The sequence below is a fragment of the Rattus norvegicus genome, chromosome 3 (genome assembly GCF_036323735.1).
Source record: "Rattus norvegicus strain BN/NHsdMcwi chromosome 3, GRCr8, whole genome shotgun sequence".
Lineage (NCBI taxonomy): Eukaryota > Metazoa > Chordata > Mammalia > Rodentia > Muridae > Rattus > Rattus norvegicus.
Window position 1 is genome coordinate 161,293,634 of NC_086021.1, and position 24,798 is coordinate 161,318,431.

At 48.4% G+C, this 24,798-nt stretch overlaps 1 protein-coding gene across 2 annotated transcripts; it reads right to left on the reverse strand.

Moving 5' to 3' along the window:
- Window positions 1–5,482: 5,482 nt before the first annotated feature.
- On the reverse strand, window positions 5,483–14,314 carry Nrsn2 (neurensin 2). Of its 2 annotated transcripts, XM_063284579.1 has the most exons (4): window positions 14,109–14,314; window positions 13,903–13,943; window positions 11,460–11,651; window positions 5,483–6,634 (listed from the first exon to the last, which is right to left on the reverse strand). In XM_063284579.1, the coding sequence occupies exons 1-4, from the start codon at window positions 14,173–14,175 to the stop codon at window positions 6,212–6,214; spliced, it is 723 nt and encodes a 240-aa protein (XP_063140649.1). In that variant the 5' UTR covers window positions 14,176–14,314; the 3' UTR covers window positions 5,483–6,211. The 2 variants fall into 2 exon arrangements, with proteins under 2 accessions (XP_063140649.1, NP_001103031.1); NM_001109561.1 differs by lacking the exon at window positions 14,109–14,314 and having other exon boundaries at window positions 13,903–13,960.
- Window positions 14,315–24,798: the final 10,484 nt, after the last annotated feature.

The following is a 24,798-nucleotide window of genomic DNA, read 5'->3' on the forward strand; positions in this document are numbered from 1 at the left end:
AAAGAATAGAAAAAAAAAAAAGAGCCCACCCCCGGCAGGTTGGTGCGTTTCTGTACCGTAGGTGCTGGAGGCATAAGGCATTCTGGACTTGCATAACAGTTTTTATTCAAATTTCAAGCCCACTAGCTGATCAATCCCAAGCAGGCTGCTTATGTGCACATATACTGTGCTCCCATTTTCTCTGAGGAACCCCCTTCAGATCTACAGACATACAAAAACCTCTGTAATCTCCAGCCAGGTGCCGTCTGTGTCACTATTATTGGTTATTTTAAGACAGAGTGTGATGTGTTTATAAAGAGATAAAGAGAGGGGGGGTATGTTCTGTGGAGGTGTGGTGAGGTATGGGGGAAGGGGGTGCCTCTGCACGACCATGCTGAGGCATCCCTTCCCTCTGAGGGACCAGCCACACGCTATAGTATAGGATAGAGTTTATTCAGGGCACGGGAAGGGGAGTTAAGAGGGTCGTAGGGGAAGAGAAAGGCAGAGAGAGAGAGAGAGAAGTAAAGAAATAGAGGCTGGTCATGAGTATGTGGAGAGAAGTGGGGAGGGGAATGGGGAGATAAGGGACAAAGGGGGAAGGGGGTAAGAGCAAGAGACATCGAGAGAACAAGAGAGTGAGGAGGGGGCAAGCAGCCACCTTTATAGTGTCAGGCATACCTGGCTGTTGCCGGGTAACTTTGGGGTGGAGCTTAGGCAGAATGCTAACAGAGTGTATCACTATGTAGCCATGATTGGCCCCAAACTCACAGATTGATATCTCCCTCTCCCTCTCTCTTCCAAATGCCAGGATGGTCTTGAACTATGTATCCAGAAATGACCTTGAACTTCTGATCCTCCTGCTTCTGCCTCTTAAGTGCTGGGATTTCAGACATGAACCTCACCTCACCTGTGTAGTGCTTGGAATCTAACCCAAGGCTCTGTGTGCTCGAAGTAAGCATTCTACATTCCCCTTTCCATTTGTCCCCTGTGATATAACACTGGATCATCCCTTACAATCTTTACCCTGGTCTATTGCCTGGTCCGTTGTCCTGTTGGCAGCACAGGACATCCCTCTGGTCTGCGAGTCCCTGGAGGGCAGTCTTCTGTCTGTGTCATCCTTAGTTCTAGCCTGTGTGGCTTGGCTTTCGCTTTCCATAACAGCTTACATTTCTTGGTTCAGGTACCAGACTCAACAGGTTTCAAACAATCTCAAGGTCCTGGTCTATCTTTTAGAGGCAAAACTAGGACAAAATCAACAGCAAAAGGGTTAAGCGCCCAGCCAGGCATGGTGGCACATGCCTTTAATCCCAGCACTCTGGAGACCGGTGGAGGAGGAAGGAGATCCAAACCAGCCCGAGCTGCTTAGCAAGTTTACTGTCAGAAAATAAGTTCTGGAGAATGGAGAGATGGGTCAGTGGTGAAGACTGATGGCTGATCTCTTCCAGAGGACCCGAGTGCAATGTCAGGTTTCAAAGAACTCCGGTTCCAGGGATCCAACACTCTCTTCCGGTTTCTGTGGGCACCCACGCACATGTGGTATATGCTTGTTTGCACACACACACACAGACACACACACACACACGTGCGCGTGCATGCACACATACATACACACATAAAATAAAATTTTAATTAAAAAAAATGAAAACGGTTCGGAGAGGTGGAGCCATGGCCTAGGTTCACACAGCATCTAACCCCGGCTTACCCACACAGGCCATAGACGGAAGGTTTGAGAGAAAAGTCTAGAATAGGCTGTTGCTCGTTTCTGTCTCTTTGGCTGTTAGAACCTTCCCAATACCTCCTCCTCCCGCAACATCTTCCTTACCTGTGCCAGGACTTTTTTGCTCCTTGGCTCCCCGCCCCAGGCACGTTCCCAGAAATGAACCTCTCTATCCTGGCTGGGGATGAGTTCGAGGTGTTTCTCTGAAATAATTTAGTCCCCTGGATTACAGAGTTGGTGGGAGGGGGCAGCTTGCAGGTCCCTGTGTTGGTTGAGAGCTCCGGCTACTGACTTAAACAGGCAGAGCAAACTCAGGCGCAACTCAGTGGCACAGCGTTTGCCTAGCATACCTGAGGTCCTATATTCATTTTCCCTAGTACTAGGGGTAAATTTTTTTTTTAAGAGAAGGAAAACACAAACAAAACCCACCTCTCTATTCTGGCTGGCTTCTCTACAGAAAGGGACTCCGGGAAGGACAAAGAGCTTCCCTCCCAGGTAGGAAAGCCTTTTCAGAGCAGCTGCGATTCCGCCAGAGGAACAGCAGGGGGCGACCTGTATCAGCTCTGCCTCACGTCTGTTAGGTGCCCTTCTCCAGGAGCTCTTGGCACAAAGCCTTGTGTTGTCGGTTGTGAGGAATGATCTACAAACAGCAGTTAAGTTCAAGGTCAGAGCTTCCACGTTTCAGAAGCTGAGCATTGTGGCACAGGCCTGTCACGTCAGCACTCGGCAGACTAAGGCGGGAGAATGTGGAGCTATAAATCAACTTAGAAGCCAGCCTGGATGCACAAAATGCTGCCCAAGGAAGGAAGGGGAAGGGGAGACCGGGAGGGAGGGAGGGAGGGGGGAGAGAGGGAGGGAGCAGTTACAGTGCAGTACTGGAATTCTAGCACCTGGGGCGTAGGAAGATCAGAAGTTCAAGGTCATTCTTGGCTGTATGTAGAGATCCAGGACAGCCTGGGGCTACAGGCTTAGAGTGGGTGGCAGAGGTGAAGGGGGGGGGATTTGGGGGGGTGGGGGGATGAGTGTTTGTCACCCGCTTCTGGCCTTCACAAGCACTGCATGAACGTGATGCACAGACAGACATGCATTGAGTTTATCATCATGCCTGGCTTTTGGGGTTCGAGGGGTTTAGGGGATTACACTGGGGTCTGCAATTCACCAACTGATCTTCTCCCCAGTTGTTTTCCCCTTTTAAAGACAAGACCTTTTTATGTAGCCATGTATCCCTGGATGAACAGGAACTCACCTTGTAGACTAGGCTGGCTTCAAAGATCCTGCCTCTGATTGTCTTAGAATACTGAAATTAAAGGTGTGTCCCTATTTGTTTGTTTGTTTGTTTGGTTTGGTTTTTTGAGACAGTGTTTCTCTGTGTAGCCCTGCTGTCCTGGAATTTTCTCTGTAGACCAAGTTGGCCTTAAACTCAGAGATCCTTCTGCCTCTGCCTCCCACATGCTGGTATTAAAGGCATGAACCACCACTGATGCTACCGACTGCTTTGTTCATTACACACTTACTGAGCTTCTGTGAGTCGGGCGCTGTGGAAGGCATCTGTACGTACAGGTCCTTGAAACTATGGAGCGTACATCAACAAAGTAGACAGGTAGTAAACAATGATATAGAAGCAATGTATTGAAAGGTGATCAAGGTTGGGGATTTAGCTCAGTGGTAGAGCGCTTGCCTAGCAAGCGCAAGGCCCTGGGTTCGGTCCCCAGCTCCAAAAAAAAAAAAAAAAAAAAAAAAAAAAGAAAAAAGAAAGGTGATCAATATCCAGGCACGATGGCACTTGCCTTTTGTCCCAGCACTCAGGAGGCGGAAGTAGGTGGATCTCTGAGTTTGAGACCAGCCTGATCGACAGAGTGAGTTCCAGGACAGCCAGGGCTACATAGTGAGACCTTGTCTCAAAACAATAAATAAATAAGTCAAAGAAAGAAAGAAAAGAAAAAAGAAAGGAAGGAAGAAAGAAAGGAAGGAAGGTAATCAGTGCTATGAAAAAGCAAAACTAAAGCCCAAGGTGTACAGAGAACAGAAAAACGGGGTACACATTCATTCATAGACTGTACCCCGATAGGGTGACTTTTGCAGTCTTCTCTACTCACCACCACAGCCTGGTCTTTTTTGAGCCGTCTTGAAAGAGGCCTGGGAACTGACCACTGCTAACTGAGGAGGGGCAGGCTGCAGCTGGAACAGCTAGGCAAAAACTGGGAGTTTGGAGCCTGGACTAGTGTTGGAGGCACAGAGGACTGGTTTGACTGGTTTCAAAGACTAAGCAAGTAGCAGGGCCAAGGTCACAGAGGAAGGACAGCATAGTGCAAATGGGGTGAAGCCTTGTAAACTGCAGGCAGAGTCTGGGCTTCACCGAGCTGCCTGGGGGCAGACTCTGAGCTTGGTGGAGCCGGACCCATGTGCCTGTCCAGCTAGAGTGCAGATATTAGATGTAGGAAGTATGATGTACATGCGAACGTGGGGTCCAGATACCAGGGAGGTGCTGGTGCTCTCCCCAGGTGGGAGAGAGATCAGGGAATTAGCTTGGCCCAGGATGCAGCTGGGGACAGGATCCGTGTCCAAGGTTGAGTTGTGCTGGGTTTGAGGAATGAGCGAAGAAAGGGATCAAGGCTTGATGGAGCAACTGAAGCTGCTGGCCATCATGGAGGCAGCAGAGGGGCTGCATTGGGTCTCATGGACCAATGGGACAGCCAGGGGTGGCTGATGGGAAATTCACTCTGTGAGTAATGCAGTTGAAAACATAGGCCTAGGGATCAGGAGCCAGGCTTGGGAGTGACAGCTTTTCTTGTCACACTGGCTTGTGTTGAAGACATGAAACTCTTGTCTGTAAAGCATGGAGAACAGGGCTTGGTCTTACTCCTATCCATCAGAGTGGGCAGTCCCTCTACCCCGTGTGTGTGTGTGTGTGTGTGTGTGTGTGTGTGTGTGTGTGGTGTGCATGCACATGTGTGCGTGTATGTGTATGTGTGATGTGTGTATGTATGTGTGTGTGTGCACATGTGTGTGTGTGTGTGCACGCACGTGTGCATGTGCGCACTGAACTCCTCAGTGTTAAGCTTCCAGGCCCCTGCTTCCATGCCTGGTTCTTAGGGTCCTGCAAAAGAGTCCCCACTGGCTTCTAACCCCTCCTCCCCACATTCCTCTCAGGGGTAAGTCATTGATATCCTTCCCACCCAAGGACAGGAGGGAGAGCTATACTGGAGCCAAGAACTGATAAAGCTGTCAGAGAAGCCTTAGATACTTGACTTCCCATCTCCGACCATCAGTGATCTGCCTAAGGATGAAATAATATCAGAACCTGCCTTCGGTTACATAGTTTCTCTATGTAGCTCTGACTGTCTTTGAACTCAACCTAGACCAGGCTGGCCTCAAACTCACAGAGATCCACCTGCCTCTTTCTCCTGAGAGCTGGGATTAAACCACGAACTACTCCTTGTTTAATAATTTTATTTATAAAATGATTGTCCTAGGAGCAAATGAGAATAAAGGACTTATGCACATAGTAGGCCTCAACTAGGAACCATTTTTTTCTCCCTTTCCCCATGTTCCAATGATCTACAACAGTGGTTTTCAACTTTCCTATACTGTAGTGACCCTTATACAGATCCTCATGTGTGGTGACCTCGACCATAAAATTATTTCGTTACTAGTTCATAACTGTGATTTTACTATCGTTATGAATCGTGATGCAAATACCTGCATTTTCTGATGGTCTTAGGTGACCTTTGGGGGTCGCGACCCACAAGGTTGAGAATTGCAGGTCTAGGCACAAGGACACAAAGATGGTATGCATCAACTGTTTATTGAAAGCTGAAGCAAGATGGAGGAGAGAAACAGGGGCCTGGAAAGTACAACCAGCGGGCACAAAGGTGGTGGAGAGTGCCCGAACCCTCTTCCTCTCATCCAGGAAGCCCCATGGGCCAGCACGGGTTGCCAGAGAGAGGATCCGATGCTGTCCTAGAGCGCCCTCTAGCGTCCCACGGGAGGACATGTTTTTGGCTGGGCCACCCATAGGGAAGAAGGTGCTGGGCCTACAGGAGTGCACACAGGTTTTTTAGTAGGGTCAGGATCAAGCCCAGTGGGCATTGCTGTCTAGGGGGTGACTTTACGGGAAAAAGCATTCCACTTTCCCTAATCCTTGGAATTTATATTTTTTATTACCTTTCTTTGTAGGTGGGGGATGGGGGTGAGGGTCAGAGGACAACTGGAGGGAACCGGTTCTCCTCTTCCACTTTGTAGGTCTGAGAGATGGAACTCAGATCGTCCGTCATGCCAGGAAGGTCCTGGGCCATTCCTGAACCCTTCCTGAACCCTCTCTGGGCCGTTTCACTGGTCTGAAAGAGCAGCTCTTGGTTGAGTTTGTGCCTGTCCTGAGCAGGGGTGGGATTGGAGCGCGGGACTTGATTTGGCGGGAGGTGGGAGCTATGAGGGTTCTAGAGAGATTGGCACTACTGAGAGGAAGAAGTCAGGGTGATGAAAACAACGAGTGTCTGACTCCTCCATCCTGCAGACTTACAAGTCCCGCTGGGGCTGGCTGGTCTGCACGGACTGCTGCCCAAAAGGGCTGGGCGGAGTCAAGAACGGCGACTGACTACTGGCCTCATGGAACACAGGGGGCAGCTTTTCTGGCTCATCCCTGAACACCTCCACGGGGCTGTCAGCTTCAGTGACCAGGGGCTCTGCCTTGATGTCCTGGATCATCCAACCAGAGGCGATCAAGAAGAGGCAGACAGCCAACATGATCCCGGCTACCCCGCACAGCGTCGCTCCTACCACACGGCAGGTGATCAGGGCTTGGTTGTAGTCAGCTACTGGATCATCCATCGATGAGAATTTACTTTCGTTAACAAGCTCTAGTTTGGGGGGCACTGCGTAGCCAGTGGTCAGGGCTGCCACACCCAGCAGGAGAAACAGAGAGGCCACGGACACGGTGACCTGAGGAGAGGCAGACGGAACAGCAAGGATTCAGGCTCAGCTGTGGTCCAGGTTATAGGCTCATGAAATGTACATCACAGAGCACCCCTAATTGACGGAGATGGGGGGCAGAACCCAGGATTTTGCACATGGAAGGGGCAAGCACTGAGAGACACCTTTGACCCCCTTTGAGTTTTAGTTTGAGAGCAGGGCATGCTCAGTTACCCAGGATAGCCTGGCACTGTCTATGTAGTCCTGGATGGCCTTGAGCTTGCCTAAGTACAGGAATGTGTACTTAGGCTTGTGTAGACCATCCCTACCCTAGCAATGGTTTCCAAAGCTAGCCTTGAGTTCTGTCCACTGTTATCTAGGTCCCATTTGTCATCGTTGTTATCATCATCATCATCATCATCAGCAGCAGCAGCAGCAGCAGCAGCAGCAGCAGCAGTAGCAGCAGCATTGAGTGTGTATGCATGTGTTGTATGAAGGGGAGTGTATGCAGTGCATATAGTGGTAACAGGTCAACCTCTGGTGTTCCTCAGAAATAGGATCTCTCACCAGGACCTGGAACTGGAACTGACTGGCCAGTAAGACTCAGAGATCCTCCTGTCTCTGTCTCTCCAGCAATTGACTAGAAATAATTTTCAAAATTGTATTTATTTATTCTGAGACATGACCTCTCTACATAGCTCTGGCTGTCCTGGAACTGCTATATAGTCCAGGCCGACCTCAAACTCACCAAGCTCCACCTGCCTCTTTTTTTTTTCTCTCTTTTTTTTCGGAGCTGGGGACCGAACCCAGGGCCTTGCGCTTGCTAGGCAAGCGCTCTACCACTGAGCTAAATCCCCAACCCCTTCCACCTGCCTCTTAAGTGCTGCTGTGATTAAAGGCGTGCACTACCATATCCAATTCCTCCTGGCATTTTCACGTGGGTACTGGGGGTTGAACACAGGGCAAGTACTTTACCGACTGAGCTGTACCCCAGTTCTATTTGGCACTCCCATGATCCTTTTCACCCTCTGTCTCTTTGCTAGGTTGACGCTCATGTTTCCTCCTGTCTCATCTCAAACTGTCACTCTCTAAGGTACCTTCCTGGAGACTTCCAGTTTGGGCAGGCATCCTTCTTTCTCTTTACACAGCCCAGTGCCAACTTGACCAAGTCAGCTCAGTCAATCTCTCCACACCAACTAGTCCTTCAGTGTGCCCGCCCCTGAACAGATTTGGGCATGGATTTTAGTTTTTAGGTGAGTGATGGCTGCCTGTTTTACTGGACTGAATCCTATGAGAACGAAGACTGGACATGTTTTGACTGGGTGTCTTGTGCTCATTGTGGTACTAAGTACTAGTTGAACAACGAAATGGACCATACATAAGAGTTTTTAAAGTGGGAGGTTAGGAGATGGCTCAGGGGTTAAATGCCTTCCACGTAAACACAAGTACCAGAGTTTGGATTCCCAGCACCCGTATAAAAAAAAAGCCAGGCTTGAGGCAGGCTGACTTCTGTGAGTTCTAGACAAGCCCGGGTTATTTTATACAGTGCAATTTTGTCTTAAAAATCTTAAACATGTACACATATCTTAAAAAAAAAAAAAGAGGACTAACAAGATGTTTTAGTAGATTAAGGCACTTGCTTAGCAAGCCTGACAGCCTGAGTTGGAGCCCAGTCAGCCATGTAAACGTAGGAGAGAAGCAACTCCACAGAGTTGTCCTCTGACCCTGGCAGACAAGCCCATGTACACACACCTAGAATAATAAATAAATAAAAATTTTAAAAGAGGCCGGGCATGGTGGCACACACCTTTAGTCCCAGCACTTGGGATGCAGAGGCTGGTGGATCTCTATGAGTTCAAGACCAGTCTGGTCTGCAGAGTGAGTTCCAGGGCTGCACAGAGAAACCTTGTCTCAAAAAAAAAAAAAAAATGTATCTGGGTCTGGTGATGCTTCTAATTCCAGTTATTAGGGGACTGAAGCAGGATGATGGGCAGTGTAAGGCCAGTCTGGGCTACAGAGTGAGTTTAAGGCCATCCTAGGCAAATTAGTGGGGCCCTGATAAAAAGTAAAAAGAAGGCTTGTGATACAGCTCAGTGGTAAAATGTTGGAAGTTTGTTCAGGATGTTTAAGTGCAACCCCTCGTAACATACATTCTCTCTCCCTCTCCCTCTCCCTCTCCCTCTCCCTCCCCCTCCCCCTCCCCTCTCTCTCTCTCTCTCTCTCTCTCTCTCTCTCTCTCTCTCTCTCTCTCATACACACACACACACACACACACACACACACACACACACACACACACACACACACTCCAGTTAGCACCTTGCCTTACCATTAGAGCGGAGCCCTTCGAAAGCAGGCTGAGGGACCCTTAACTTCAGTTTCTCTACAGTATTTAGTGAAGAACTATACAAAGGGACTACTGACTGTTAGACACCTCGGGCTGTTACGAGCATCCCTTGTCTGTCTCTCACATGTCTCTTCTGCCTGCCAATGGTACCCACAGTGGGAACCACAGTAAGATGTAGGTGAGATGAACTCCACATCCGGCAGCTGTGTTTCCCCTCCAAAGCCACAGTAATTAGCACAGAGCTGGCAAATGGCCCAAAGAGAGTCAGACTTCTAGGAACAAAATGCTTTCATTCCTTCTCTGCTTAACTTCATTCATTCATTCACGTATTAATTCATTGATGTATTTCAAGACAGGGTCTCACTTGGTTGCTCAGGCTAGCCTACAGCATACTATTTCTATTTCAGGCTTGTCTTGAACTCACGATTCTTCTTCCTCAGCTTTCCAAAGTGTAGACCACAGTTTTATTATGCATTCCAGAAATCAGTCATTTTCTGGCATTTTTAGGTTGATCTTTCTTTCTTTCTTTTTTTTTTTTTTTTGGTTCTTTTTTTTGGAGCTGGGGACCGAACCCAGGGCCTTGCGCTTCCTAGGCAAGCGCTCTGCCACTGAGCTAAATCCCCAGCCCCTGATCTTTCTTTCTAAACAGATGTAGCTCAGGCTGCCTCAAATTTGTTACACAGCCAAATATGACCTTAAAACTCTGGGGGCTGGGGATTTAGCTCAGTGGTAGAGCGCTTACCTAGGAAGCGCAAGGCCCTGGGTTCGGTCCCCAGCTCCGGGAAAAAAAAAAAAAAAAAAAAAAAGAACCAAAAAAAAAAAAAAAACTCTGGTCCCGGGCTGGAGAGATGGCTCAGTGGTTAAGAGCACTGACTGCTCTTCCAAAGGACCTGAGTTCAATTCCCAGCAACCACACGGTGGCTCACAACCATCTGTAATGGGATCCGATCCCCTCTTCTGGTCTGTCCAAAGACAGTGACAGTGTACTCACATACATGGAATAAATAAATAAATCTTTAAAAACAAACAAACAAACAAACAAACAAAACTCTGGTCCCCTTGCATCTACTTTCCTCGGGCTAGGATCAAAGTGTCACCACTACATACTGTTTATGCAGTGCTCAGACCCAGGGTATCACTGATGACCTGGAACACACAAGGAAGTGGAGAGAGTGAAATGACCCTGTAGAGTTGTCCTCTTACCTGGGATTGATTATCATAGAAGACTTCCTGTTCATAGTATTTTAGGCAGAACTGTGTGTGTGGGGGGGGCTATACCTGCATGTATATACAAATGTATGCACATGTTGGAGGTTGGCCTGGTGCTGCTGGTATGCATTCAAATGTTAAATTCTGTACCCCAAGATCTGGTTGCTCCCTGATGACAGAATTCTCACATATACTGCCTTTGTTGTGCAAACCTTGCTCCCCAATTTAAAGCCATTGGTTAAATGAAAGTGGCTACAGCCAATTACTGGGGAAAATAGAGGAAGGTGGGGTTTCAGGAACCACAAGAAGAGAAAGAGGGGAAAGAAGGAGGAGGGAGAAGGAGGGAGAAGGAGAAAGAAGACAGAGGGAACAGGAGGTCTCCATTAGACGGGATGGACCAGGAACATGTGGTCGAGTGAAATGCCCGCTGAGGACAGACTGCTGGAGCAGAAATAACCCTGACAAACAGCAAGTACCTGGGGAGCACAGCTGGAGAATTAACCAGTCCAGCATACAGAGGAATAGATTAGGGGTAATTTGCCCAGTGATTGTGCTACAACTGATTAAATTAAATCCTTAGGACTTTGCCTCAATTATTGGGAGGCTGGATGGATCATATTAATAACTAGTATTAAATAACATTTAAAAACCATTTACATACACATAATCACACTCATGTGACGATGTTTTAAAAACATTTTTAGATGTATTTATTTCATGGGTATGAGTGTGTTGCTTGCAGTTATGACTGCATCACGTGCGTGCCCAGTGCATGTGGAGATCAAAGAGGGCATTGGATTCCCTCAACTAGAGTTAGGACTGGTTGTGAGCCACCAGGTGCATGCTGGGAGTCGAACAATGATGGTTTAATTATTTCTTTTTAAAGGGCCACGAGTCAGTGCAGTATCGAGAAGCTGATGGGTTATATGAATTGATACCATGGGGAGCTTGAAGACTCAAGAAAAAGCTGGTAAGGGGTTGGGGACTTAGCTCAGTGGTAGAGCGCTTGCCTAGCAAAGGCAAGGCCCTGGGTTTGGTCCCCAGCTCCGAAAAAAAAAAAAAAAAAAAAAGAAAGAAAGAAAAAGCTGGTAAACTCCTCAGCCCTTGGCTGGATCCAACTTTGCCAGAAGGTATCCAACATCTGGTCTCTTCTAGAAAATGAACTTTGTTGCTGAAGTCTATTTATGCTGTACTTTTGGCCCTTGAACATGGGACTCCTGACCATCCTCAAGCCATGATCTGGCCTCAGTCCAATCCCACCTTCTCCCCAAGTCACAGGAGCCATTCCTTCGGCCTTACCTTCCAACACAACGAGGGCCAGGGTCGGTTGATGTACCGGATGGGGAGTTTCTCTGGGTTATAGGGGAGACTGGTACCCAGCCAGTCATTGTAGAAGAGATTAGGATAGAAGTCCACCCCATACCATGTACTTTCCTCCACATTGGTGCCATGGCTACAGACACAGGGGCGACTGCAGCTCATCTTGGATCCCTGTGGGCACAGTGACAGAGGGAGGTCAGTAGCATTGCCATGGTAACCCTTACGACCCCTGCATGGGAGGTCCCCTCACCACTCCTCTATCACTGAATAGTTCGCCATCACAGTGCATCTATCCTTTCAGCATCCAGTCTTCCCCTAAGTTCCTGCACGGGCCAGTTGTTGGCAGCTGTCTGTCCATCTGCATGTTTTCTGTGTAGACCATCTGGCAGCTGGGATGTGGCTCTGCAACCTCACTGTTGGGCTGAGTCCCAGGCCCGCAGCTTCTTCGATGTGACTTTAGATTGTGTACTGACCTCCCAGGCTTCCCTTGTTAGTGAAATCGAACTAAGAATGACCTTGTCCGGGAACAGCCTGCTGTAGTTATCATGGCACTGTCTTCGAGTTTACTTATATGTGCGTGATGTACACATATGTGTGTGCAAACCCATGTGGACGTTAAAGGAAGTCTTGCAGGCGTCAATTCTCCCCTTTTACCAAGTGAACCCTCCTGGGGATTGAACTCTGGCCATCAGTTTGGTAGCAGCATGTGTCTTTACCCCCTGAGCCATCTTGACAACCCCAATTACTATATTTTGTTTTTTATTCCCTTCCTCAACTTTTTGGGCTCCCATGTTTACAGTGAGAGATCCTCATGTTCCCCCTCAAAACTTCTGTCCCTTTCAGGACCCTTTCTGGGGGTCATTTTCATAGATGATATCCCAGTTGGACGGGAGTCCTCAAGCTACACGCTCCTAAAAGCCTGAGGCTCATTTCTGCCGCATACAAGTCCTAAGGAATTATGAGTTCAGGATTAAAGGCTCTCGGTCCTTTTGATTACCAGATTTCCAGAAAGACCATTTAGGAACCCACAAAAGAAGACTCTGAGATCTTGGGAATGGAAGGGACCTGTGTACATCGAGGCACTGGGAAAAAACTTGGCTCTTTCTGCTGCTTTTTTCCCATCCCTCAGCTCCATGTGAAGCTTCAAACAAAATAAAACCAGTGGACTTGTTCTGAAGGGTGATGTGGATCTAGGATCCTTCTCGCCTTCAATCAGAGTGGCCCCAGAATCCCTGTGTAAACACACACACACACACACACACACACACACACACACACACACCATTGTGACTGTCTACTCAGACCCACAATTCAAGGGAAGGAAGAAAACTAAAAGGAGGAATAAAGGACACAGCAACAACAAAAACCAACCTAGAGAATGATAAATGGTAGAGGCCAAGGTGTAGCAGTGACCTAAAAATGAGGTCTGGATAACTGGACTGCAAGAGGGGGAAGAGATGTGGCCAGAGCAAAGACCACAGAGACCCTGGCTGGGAATGCTAGGGAGGAAAATGAAAGCGGCCTGGATACTCCACAGCCAGAGCGTCAAGTAGAGGCCCAGAAAGGGGGTGGGGGGCACAGGGACAAAGGGCCAGAGTCAGCCCCTCCCCTGTAGTTCTTTCTCTCCCAGCCTCCAAATGCAAAGGGCCTGTTGTTCATCCAGCTGATAATGAAGAAGGAAGGTGACCTTGACTGTGCCTCCCCTCTGCCTGGCCCCTCCTCCTCCCATCTTAGGGTGGTCTGAAGCAGGTCTGGGGTGGGGGATGGGAAGAGGACAGGCAGCGACAGGATGCTGAGGAGCCCGCGGGGTTGCCATGGAAACATCCAGGAGTGTGTTCCTAACCTGCAAAGGGAGTCATTAAATGGAAAGAGAGCTGGAAGAGGCAGAGGCTGCGTGGTTCTAGAAAGGAGGCTTTAATGCCAGGGACTTGTCTCGAAGGAGACAAACCTGTGGGCCACAGGACTCACAGAATCTGTCTTTAGGTCCGCCCACTCCAGCGCAGCAGGAAATAAAGCCCTGCTTGTGCGGTGGCTAGAGGAGTCTAAATAAATAAATAAATAAATAAATAAATAAATAAATACCATCAGCCACATTCTCTGACCTGATCATCTCTGGCAAAATAAACTGCGTAGTTTCCCAGAAGGGAAACTGAGGCACAGAGGAATGAGAATGAGTTGTTAGAGAGGCGCGGGGGAATTCATTCTTTGAAGCCTCTGCCTAGTCTATAAGCCCTGGGGTGTCGAGGCCCACAGTGCCAAGGGGCTCTGTATCACTTCCACTTCCCCAAGCCAGAACACAGGGAGCAGATGTCCCACCTGTGACCGGGCACTATCATTCCGGGGGTGCCAGAGGTGGGCAGGGGGCGCCTAGGGGCAGGGGAGCCAGCCGGGCGGGGGTCGGGCCGCAGGGGTCTGAGCTCACCTCTGGACCTGCGTCTCCGGAACCAACAGAAGCTGTCGGAGCTGGAAGAGAGCAAAGCGAGTTTGCTTCGCGCCTGCGCTACAATCCCGGGCGGGGGTGGAGTGGGATGGGAGGAGGTGATACTGGGGAGAGGAGAGGTGGGGGTCCCTCCGACACCCCCCGCCCCAGGCTGGCTTTGCAGACTGTAGTCCTGTGCAGTTCCTCACCTGTGGCCCTTCCTGAGTTCCCTTCTCTCCTTTTTGGAGAGACTCTTATTTGCATCTCTTTGGGCATCTGTCAAGCGCTCAGACTCCTCAGCCACACTTTCATCACTCCTCAGACCTGACGCTCACTGGAGACCATGAGCCTCTGTCTCCTCACTGTATATCTTCAGACCCTTCTCTGGGTCTCCATTCCCTCCAGGTGCCCCCAACACATACAGAAAACAGACACCTGGGCCTGAGGATGTAACGTTCAGTGGGTAGAGTGAGTACACGAAACGTACAGGAACGCGTGTTCTATCCCAGAACTTTATAAACCCAACATGGTAGCGCCCGCCCTGTAATCCTAGCATTCCAGAGGTAGAGGCATCAGGATCAAAAGGTCAAGGTTGTCCTAAGTTTTATATACCTAGTTTTAGGCTAGCTTGGGCCACTGAGACCCTATCTCAAAAACCAATACAACAAACCCTACCTACATCTTAAGGCAGCCTAGAGGTGCATATCAACAAGGACGGCTGAGGCAGGAGAATCTCCAACCCTGTCTCAAATTAAGAAAATCTACAGATTTAGGGATTCTCGGGGCCTCCACTCCCTGCAAGGCCATGGCCTCAGAAGCTGCCTTTCTTAAGTCCCATCTTAGAGAGTCTTTCCCATCTCCGTGAGACCCCTAATCTCTCTGACTCCGTCTCCCTCTCAGAATCCACCACCCTTATTCTCCCTTCATGTCCTTTCTTCTTTGAGTCTCCACTCCAGACTAAGCATTAACTGCACTTACCTTGAGATGGGAATCGGGATGAGGAGGAGGAGATCCCTGGAGAATGCCCTCTCTCCATCAGAAGTCCATGACACAGCCTCTCTCATGCTCCATGCCTGTTTAGCTCCAATCCTGTGGTGGGCAGTGCCTGTCAAGGACATCAGTTAGGGATCCATAATGGCCTCTGCTAAGCTATGACGGCTTCATAGCTTGTCATGTGCTCCCACATTCACTGCGTGGTCCCAAGGGAATCGCAGCACCTTTCCGAGTCTTTTTCAGAGACCACTGCTCAAAATGCCTTTGTATCTTGAGCATCTGTGATGGTTTGGATAAGAATGGCTCCTATGGGCTCATTTATTTGGATGTTTAGTCATTGGGGAGTAGTGCTGTTTGAAAAGAATGAGGGGCACGGCCTTGATGGAGTGGGTGTGGCCTTGTTGGAGTGAGTGTGGCCTTGTTGGAGTGGGTGTGGCCTTGTTGGAGTGGGTGTGGCCTTGTTGGAGTGGGTGTGGCCTTGTTGGAGTGGGTGTGGCCTTGTTGGAGTGGGTGTGGCCTTGTTGGAGTGGGTGTGGCCTTGTTGGAGTGGGTGTGGCCTTTTTGGAGGAAGCATGTGACTGAAGGTTTCATTGAGGTTTCAAAAGCCCATGCCAAGCCCAATCTCTCTGCCTGCCTGTGTGCCTGCCTGGGGGTTAGGATATAAAGATCTCAGACATTGCTCCAGCACCATGTGTTCTGTTATGCTCCCCGCCATGATGATAATGGACTAACCTCTAAAACTGTAAACAAGCTTTCAGTTAAATACATTCTTTCAGGGGTTGGGGATTTAGCTCAGTGGTAGAGCGCTTGCCTAGCAAGCGCAAGGTCCTGGGTTCAGTCCCCAGCTCCGAAAAAAAGAAAAGAAAAAAAAATTCGTTCTTTCTATGAGAAGTGCCATGGTCATGAGGTCTCTTTACAGTTATAGAACAGTGACTAAGAAAGCCTCTATTCTGTCACTGCCTGTGCTGGGGGCTAGGGATATAAAGATAAATGTGACATGCGTGATTGTACAATGCGCTTCTTTTTCCATACCATATCCCAAGCTCCCCATGCTTCACTGTGTCAGTATTTACTGAGCACAGGCTAATAATAGCCCCAAATGAATGATGCTCATTTTGTGTGAAGGGCTTTGTATGCACCACAGTACTTACTTAACCAAATGTATTGGGAAGTGGGGCTAATCTTGAGCCAGGAAATACATTATATTAAGTTATGTTAAATGTCAGCTTGACAATCTTTTTTTTTCTTTTTTCTTTTTTTTTTTTTTTTTTTTTTTTGGTTCTTTTTTTCGGAGCTGGGGACCGAACCCAGGGCCTTGCGCTTCCTAGGCAAGTGCTCTGCCACTGAGCCAAGTCCCCAACCCCCAGCTTGACAATCTTGTATCACCTTTGTATCTAGAAGCGTCTCTGGGCATGTCTGTGAGGGATTATCTAGATTAGGTTAATTGAAATGGGAGAACTCACATTTGGTGCAGGGAGCGCTATTCCAAGACCTGAGGCCCTGGACTGTAAAAAGGAAAACTTTGCTCAACACCATGGTTCACTCTGTTTCCCAATTGTGGACACCATTTCACCTGCCTCACCTCAGGCTTCGACCACCCTGATTGCCCTGTGACTGAGAACCATGCTCTAAGACCATGAGCTGAATAAACCCTTTCTTCTGTAAGTTGATTTTTGTTTGTTTGTTTGTTTGTTTGTTTGTTTTCTGGTCAGGTATCTTGTCACCGCAACATGTCAAGTAAGTGAGGAAAAGCTGTGCTCCGTCATATCCTGTGCCCACTGGGAGGAAGGTGGCCCTGGGTGAGAGGCAGAGAGGAGGCTATGAGTCAGGCGAGGAGGCCCTTGCAGCTCATGCGGCCTCACCACTCTGAATGTCACATCATTCTCTGTACATAAACTGGAGGTATTTGCCCCTCAGAGAGTTTGAGAGAGTGAATGAGGCATGCTTACAGCAAGGTGTTTAGTGCTCCTGGGCAGAGTAAAAGTAAAGTCAATCCATTATTGTTTCTGGTGTTGTCCCTGGTGGTATTACTCTCTTTGCTTATTTCTTGAGACATTCTCACCCTGTAGCCCTGAACTCCCTATGTAGATCAGGCTGGCCTCCATCTCACAGAGATCTGCTTGCTTCTGTCTCCCAAGTACTGGCATTAAAGGTGTACGCCACCTTGCCTAGATATCCCCTTGTTTGTTTGTTTAATGTTTTATTATTTTATTTTATGTGTGATTATTTTACCTGCATGTATGGCTATGCACCCAACTGCTCTTGAAGTGGACTTGAGTTCGGTTCCCAGTGCTCATGTCTAATGGCTTACACATTCCTGAATTCCAGCTCCAGGAGATTCTATGTCCTCTTCTGGCCTCCTGGGGTCCCCCATACATGTACACAAACACACAGAGAGACATACCCTAATTAAAAAAAAATAAAAGCAGAGAGATGGCTCTGTGGTTAAACACTGTATGCTCTCATTGGCAGAGGATTCAGGTTCAGGTCCCAGGACCCAGCTGGTGACTGGCAACCATCGATAACTCCAGTTTCAGACAATCTGAAGCCTTCTTCTGACTTCTGAGGACACCAAGTGATGCACATATACACCTGCAGGCCAAATATCATACCCATACAATAAATAACTCTCGAAATTTAAAAATAAACATCTTAAAGGGGGAAGTGAATAAGTGAGACAGTCACAACAACAGTGGTGGACATCACATATTGGTGAGGAATTTTGTTTTTCTTTTTTTCCTTTTTTAGGTTTTGTCAGACTCAACCCCAGCTGCTCTTGAACCAAGGACTCCTGACTTTCCTGTCTCTACTTCCCAGCTAGTTAATAAGGTATGTATGAACTCAATAATCTGTAAGATAGGGACTTGAAAATGGTTATGATGATCTCAAGGTGGTGAAAATAGTTTAAGTGAGCAAGATGTGGCAACTCAGGCCTCTAATCCCAACATATGAGAGGGTAAGGTGTGGGGGGTGGGGAAGGGGGGTCAGGAGTTCAAGGCCAGGTTCCTTCCACTACACTCCAAGTTTGAGGAGAGCCTAGATAAGATCTCAAAACAAACCATTCCAAAGAACAGGGTCTAGGACAATGACTTAGTGGATACTCATACACCACAAGCATGAGGACCTGAGTTCAGATCCCCAGAACCCATGCAAAGTGGGAGAGGCAGGGAGAGCACCTAGAATCCAGGCACTCCTGCCAGGAGGAGAGGTGGAAAAGGGAGGGCTCCTGAAAGCTCGTCGGCCTTCAGTTAGACTGGTGTTTGCAGTGGCAAACAACACAGAAATCTGCTCTTAAACAAGGTAGAAGGTGAGGACAGACATCTGAAAGCATCCAAGGACCACACAATTGCTGTGGAGTTGTACCTGCACTCAGGAGCACACAAGCACGCACCCACCCACCCACCCATGTACACATACACAAAAAAATAACAACAACAACAACAACAACAACAACAACAATAATAATAAATAGTATCATCATTATTATTATTTATTATTATTCCAGTAAACAAAATGTTGTGGGACCCCAGAGAAATGTCTCTGAGGGTAAAATACTTGCAAACAAGTCTGATGACCTGAGTTTAAACCCTGGAACTCACATGATGGAAATAAACAAGACTACTGCAAGTTGTCCTTTGACTTCTACATGAGTGTTATGGTATATGGTACATATTCACACACACACACACACACACACACACACACACACACACGCACGCACACACACAATGAATAAATAAAATGCAGCTTAATTTATACCTCCCACAAAAGCACACATCATATTCTCTAATGCCCTTGCTCAGAGTGAGCCCTCTGATGATGTCATCTACTCAAGGTAAACAGAAAAAGTTGTGTGGGACTGAGGATGCCACCAGCCCTCTGTTCCTCTCCCTTCCCGAGGGGAGAGGCTTTTCCTTTTCATGGGATCCTACTTGATCCCATGAAAGCTTCAGCTAGCATAATATGGCCGAAGTCATTTGTGCCAGCTCTGAACTTGGCAGTTTCCCGCTTGTCCCTTTTTGAACCACTCATGTGTGAGAAGCTTCCACATCCTTCTTTGTCCCCAGTCTCTACACTACTGCACTGGTGGGATCATGTGAAGAAGTCATCTTAGATATCCCAGCTCTCACATGACACCACATGATTACAAGGACCAGCAAACCAAATCTAGAAAACCCACAGAATCTTGGCAGAGAATAATACAGGGTTGTCTCCAGCTACTGGGCTGTAAGACGGATTCTTAGAGGGCAACAGAAATTCAGAGCCAGACAGGCATGGTAGCTCACCTCCTGTAACCCTGGCACTGAGGAAGCTAAGGCAGGAGAATTAGTTTAAGGCCAGACAAGGGTATAAAGTGAAACCTATCTTAAGAAGGAAAAAAGTGGGTTGGGGATTTAGCTCAGTGGTAGAGCGCTTGCCTAGGAAGCGCAAGGTCCTGGGTTCGGTCCCCAGCTCCGGAAAAAAGAAGGAAAAAAGTGTGCACGACATTGAATTTGGGCCCGCTTACCTCTCTTTAACCACATCCTTCACTCAAACTGGACCCCAGCCACTCTGGCTCTTCTGTGCTGCTTGCATGAGCCAAGCACCCAGGCAAGCGCCTGCCTCAGGTCTTCAGGGCCATTGCATACATTTGCTTCTCTTCCTGTTTCCCCTGCTCCTCCTCTTCAGGTGTCTGCACAGATGGTGTCTTGCTTTCCTGAGCAAATGTTTCTAATTCTTTTAAAGCAATGCTAAAGAGTAAAAATGGCCTCACACATGCTAAATAAACGCTCTGTCACTGAGTTCTGCCTAAACCCTCAAAGGTTGATTTAAATATTTGTTTAGTGGCATAGGACTGTAATTCCATCCACTAAGAGGGCTAAGGTATAATGACACACACTTTTAACCCCAGCACTTGGGAGGCAGAGACAAGTGAATCTCTGTGGGTTCCATGTCAGCCTGGAAAAAGCAGAAGAAGGAGGGGAGGAGGAGGAGGGAAAGGAGGAGGGGCAGTAGGAGGAGGAGGAGAAGGAGAAGGAGGAGGAGGAGGAGAAGGAGAAGGAGAAGAAGGAGAAGAAAAAGAAAGCCGGTGGCAGCGGTGGCAGCAATGACAGTTCCTGGCACATCGTGGCTGTCATCAAAGTTTGCTGCAACAGGAGCCTGGAGAGATGGCTCAACGGTTAAGAACCATAGCCCTTCTTGCAGAGGGCCAGGGTTTTCAGCGCCTTTATCAGAAGGGTTTCACTATCACCTTTAACTCCAGCTTCACAGACTCTGATGCCCTCTTTTGGCCTCCGTGGTCACCATGGTCACCACATGCACATGCAAATAAATGGCCGCCCACATTTTATTTTTACTTTATGTCTGTATCTTTTGGGGGGCGGGGAGAGGGAGGCTACACAGGGTTTCTCTGTGTAGCCTTGGCTGTCCTGGAACTCATTCTGTAGACTATGTTGGCCTCAAACTCACGGAGAGCCTCCTACCTTTGCCTCCTGAGGGCTGTGATCAAAGGCACTTGCTGCCATCTCTCAGATAAAATGTATCCCCCCACTCCCACCCCGGAGCTGAGGACCAAACGCAGGGCCTTGCGCTTGCTAGGCAAGCACTCTACCACTGAGCTAAATCCCCAACCCCAAAATGTATCTTTTTTTTTTAAAAGATTTATTTATTTATTTTGTATATGAGGACACTGTCGCTGTCTTCTGACACACCAGAAGAGGGCATCGGATTCCATTACAGATGGTTGTGAGCCACCATGTGGTTGCTGGGAATTGAACTCAGGACCTCTGGAAGAGCAGTCGGTGCTCTTAACCACTGAGCCATCTCTCCAGCCCAAAATGTATCTTAATAATGTAAAAATAAAGCAAGTTTGTCATCATATGAGTAAATCTGTCAGTTTACTCAAACACACACAAGAGAAGAGAAAGCCCAAAGGAGCAGGTGTCAGGTAAGCGTAATCTGACATAAAAGCCAGAGAGGTTAGGTGGCTCTTTTAGACGATACAGCAAACACTGCACTGACCTCTAGCCTAGGCCTCTGAGTTTGGATCCTGGTTTATACAGAGATCTTTGGTCTTCGGGGTTTTTTTTGGAACAGAAGAAAATAACTTGACATTTAGTTAATAAGAGGCCAGAAACAGCTGAGGGCCAGAAACCTGTAAGGTTGCTATGAAGCCTCCAAGGATGGAGAGAGGATTGGCACTCACAGCAAGCAATCTAGAAGCAGCTAGATAGGCAAGTTTGCCTGCAAACACCTCTCCCTTCCCTTTACAGACTCCCAGACTGCCAGGCTGGGTATGCTCCTGGGAGCCATCTAGTCCATCCACCCAAGCGCACAGCTAAGGAAACTCAAGTCTCTGACACTCTCAGCAAGTCTAAGCGGAAAATGGCCTGGCAGTGTATCACCATGAGATGGCCAGGCGTGGCTGAGGCAGTTTGGAAGTAGAGTTAATGGCTGAAGAAGAAGCTATAAGAGTGAGGGAACCAAGCTCAAAAAGGCCTTGAACTAAAGCCAAGAATTTGGGGCCTGTTTCCTGTGAACAATAGGGTGCCTGGGAAGGTTTTCCACACTGACCATTGTCTGCGTTTTCCAAAGGCTCCTCCTGGACTGCGGTGTGGAGGCCTCTGATAATATCCAGATACCTCAAGACCCTTCCTACCTGTTAGTCCACATCATCTATCCCACACCATCTCCTGGAGCCATTTCTGGCCAGCCACTGCTGTTGGGCCCTCCCCTTTCCTTTCTTTAGACTGTGTTTTTGTTTGTTCTCTGCAAGTCTCTGCCTCTCCTACTGCTCCAGTCACTGCCTGCTGATGAACTTGTCTGAAGCCTCAGTGTGAAGAGGGATTTCACTACACTGAATTCAGATAGGTCACAGCAGAGTGGCTTGACCCAGTCTCCTGATGGCTGAGATTTCAGACCCTCCAATAGCTGGCAAGGATACAAATGACTCTACCCTGAAACTGTCCCCCAGCTTCTGCATTTGTACATCCAGTGTCAGACCTTGATCCTCAACTGCTGATCGCATGACAGCCTCAGTATTGGCCTTTCAACATAGTGGTTCATAGTGACCTTATCCTGAAAAACCCTGCAGCCTTCTACCTGCTACATCCTGTTGCTTACAAGGGATTTCAAAAGCTAGTCCTGACTGACAGGGAAATTCAAGGGAAACTGTCAGAATCTGTAGCCATACTCCAAAAAGTCACCATCTACTACAATTTCATGTCATAAGGTTAAGTGATCTGAGAGTGCCCTACCCTGATTCTGCATTCCACCAGCTCATTTACTGAACCTTTTCAGGCTTGGGTTTATGTCTTTCTGTTTAGATCCATGGGTGCAGGGAAGACCAAGACTCATCTGGCTAAAGCACACTTGGGGCCTAGGGACAGACTCGGTTGCTAGAGTGCAGGCCTAGCATACATGACGCCTTCAGTTCAAGCCTCAGCACTACGGAAATCCAGCATGATGGTCTACACCAACAATCCCAGCTCAGGAGGCCAGCCTGGGCTAGAGACCAACCCTATTTCCCCAAAAGCAAATCGGGAAGTGGATCGGCACAAGCCTTTAATCAGCACACTCTGGAAATGAAAGCAGGCAGAACTCTTGAGTTTGAGGCCAACCTGATCTGCACAGTGAGCTCCAAGCTAGTCAGGGCTATAAAGACCCCGTATCAAAAACAGATGAACCGAAAACCAATCAAAAGGTACTCCATTAAACAAAAGCAAAGGGTAGAGGGAACAATGTAGCTCAAACGTTCTCTGTGAGACATGACCCCAGAAATACCAGACACTTGAGCTCAGTTCCTTGGAGACTTGACCTCCGCCTACTAAACCTGCTTTCTACTCCTCACTCACTAGATGTCCCCAGAGTCTCCATGAACATTAGTCTTCCCCTCCCTTCATATCAGCATCTGAAATGGAAGATGTCTCCCTTCTAGTCCGGCCCCCACCACCCTCAGTGTAGGATACAGTCTATTCCCATTCCAGATATAAGGTCTGCAGATAGACAGGACTAGTAGCCAAGTCTACTCCCATTCCAGATGTTAATGTCATCCACCAAGCTCACCTTTTTTTTGTGCCTTGACTCAGGAAGGGCAGGCGACTAGCTGCCTCAGCCTGTCAAGCAGCCTTAGAAAGGGTTAGCCTCAGGGTTGGGGAGGGTCTGGTGAAAGAAGATGCCTTCCTTGGCAGTTAGATGGAGTATCTGAGGTGCTCTAACTGCCACTGTTAAGTCAGTGACTACATTCCCTTTGTCAACTTTCAGCCCCTCCACAGTAGAAAGCTCTTCCAGAAGCAGACAGAACACCAAGACTGAGTTTGAGTGTTAAGATGTTTATTAGGATGAACACCTGTGGAAAAAAGGCAGGGGTTGGGCGTGAAGAACTCAAAATGCAGGCGGCCTGACAAAGCCCTGGCTGTTCATGAGCAGGGACCAGAGGGGGCGCCTGGTGGAAGAAATGCTTGACAGAGTCTACCCCACAAGCACTAAACTTGCTTAGAACCTGGGGCAGGCCTACCAGGGGGAAGGGTGTGGCCTTGGGCAGACTGACATTAGGGGCAGACTTTGCTGGAGGTTATTCATTGACCCTGTTCCCTGGCCTAAGAAACCTTTCCTTCTGTTTGGCACATAGCCTCGCTCCCCTTCTCAATGCTACCTATTCATGACTTCTTCTCAGTTTGCTTCCAACCAGAAGCAGAGATGACGCCCTAAAAAGTCCCACGCCCTGGCTTAACATGGGCTTTTCTTGAGCACTGGCATTCACTGGACAAGACAAAGCATTGGGGAAAGGTACAGCACCAGGAAGGAAGAGTTAGAACCCCATGAGAAGACTCATGGCCTGTTGCCCTCTGGCCCTGTGGAAGGGTTACACTGTGGGCCTGTGCTCGTGTGAAACAGCATGGGACAACACATTTGAGGGATACCTCAGAGTACTTCTAGCCATGACTGCTTGACGGGAACCCCCCAGCTCCCTACTCTGGAAATGAAGCAACACAGTCCATGGAGCACGCCACATTTAATGTTGCTTACCTCCAGCATGGTGTCACTTTGAAAATACCATGCTGAGCCTTACAAGACACACGCGGGTAGAGCAGCTCGGGAGATGGGCTCTGAGCACAGCTACCAATCTTGCTTCCCAATCCCCATTAAACAGTCGAATTGACCCCAATGGATCAGTCCTGCCTGCTTGCATGCTTGTCTCGTCCGACATAATGGGACTTAGCAAGCACAATGGCTGGTTTCGGGCACCTCTTGAAAAATATGGCTATGTGGCTACAGAGGCCTGCACCCTTGCGTTGTTGTGAGACCAGCGCCCACCCCAGTTCTCCCTGTTATGACGCCTGCCTAGCCACTGTAAAGATGAGTTTGCCATCTTTAATGAAGGCAGGGATTCCTGAGATAGAGGAGAACAGGTCTGGAGTCCTGGCTTTCCCTGCACCAGCCCATACACTAGGCTCGTGAAGCTGGCCAGGGGTGAGAAGCACACACATGCAGAACCACAGGGCGAGGTCGGGGCAAATACACTTTATTCAGTCCTGGCATCAGACTGGCGAGTCCTGCTGTGGGTGCCAGCGCCCCAGAGGAGGGAATCCCCTCCCCTCAGCTACGAGACTAGTTCTCCAAAGACCACAGACAGTGACATCTCTTCACTCACATGACGTTTTCCGTTTTTTTTCATTGTCTTTTTTTGTTTTCTTAAAAAAGAAAAAAAGAAAAAAAAAAAGGAAGAAAACAGAAAGAGAAAGAGAAAAAGAGCGCAAGAAAGGCCCAGAGCCGGAGCACCAAGCTTAAAGGAGGCAGCTGGTGGCATTGTCAGCGAAGGGAACGCGTGGGGCAGAGACCTGCAGAGACCCAGGGCAGGGGCCGAGGAGGACTCTGGGACCGTTTGTTCCTGAGATTTGTGTGTGTGTGAATGAGTGTGTGTGAACC

Bases quoted from the DNA above. Each gene is read 5' to 3' on its own strand.
- Nrsn2 (XM_063284579.1), bottom strand. From the start codon at position 14,175: ATGCCCAAAGAGATGCAAATAAGAGTCTCTCCAAAAAGGAGAGAAGGG. The intron at 13,944-14,108 runs GTGAGGAACTGC...GCTCTCTTCCAG, and splicing joins GAACTCAGGAAGGGCCACAG to CTCCGACAGCTTCTGTTGGT. The intron at 6,635-11,459 runs GTAAGGCCGAAG...GCCTCTCCTCAG, and splicing joins GGCCCTCGTTGTGTTGGAAG to GTCACCGTGTCCGTGGCCTC.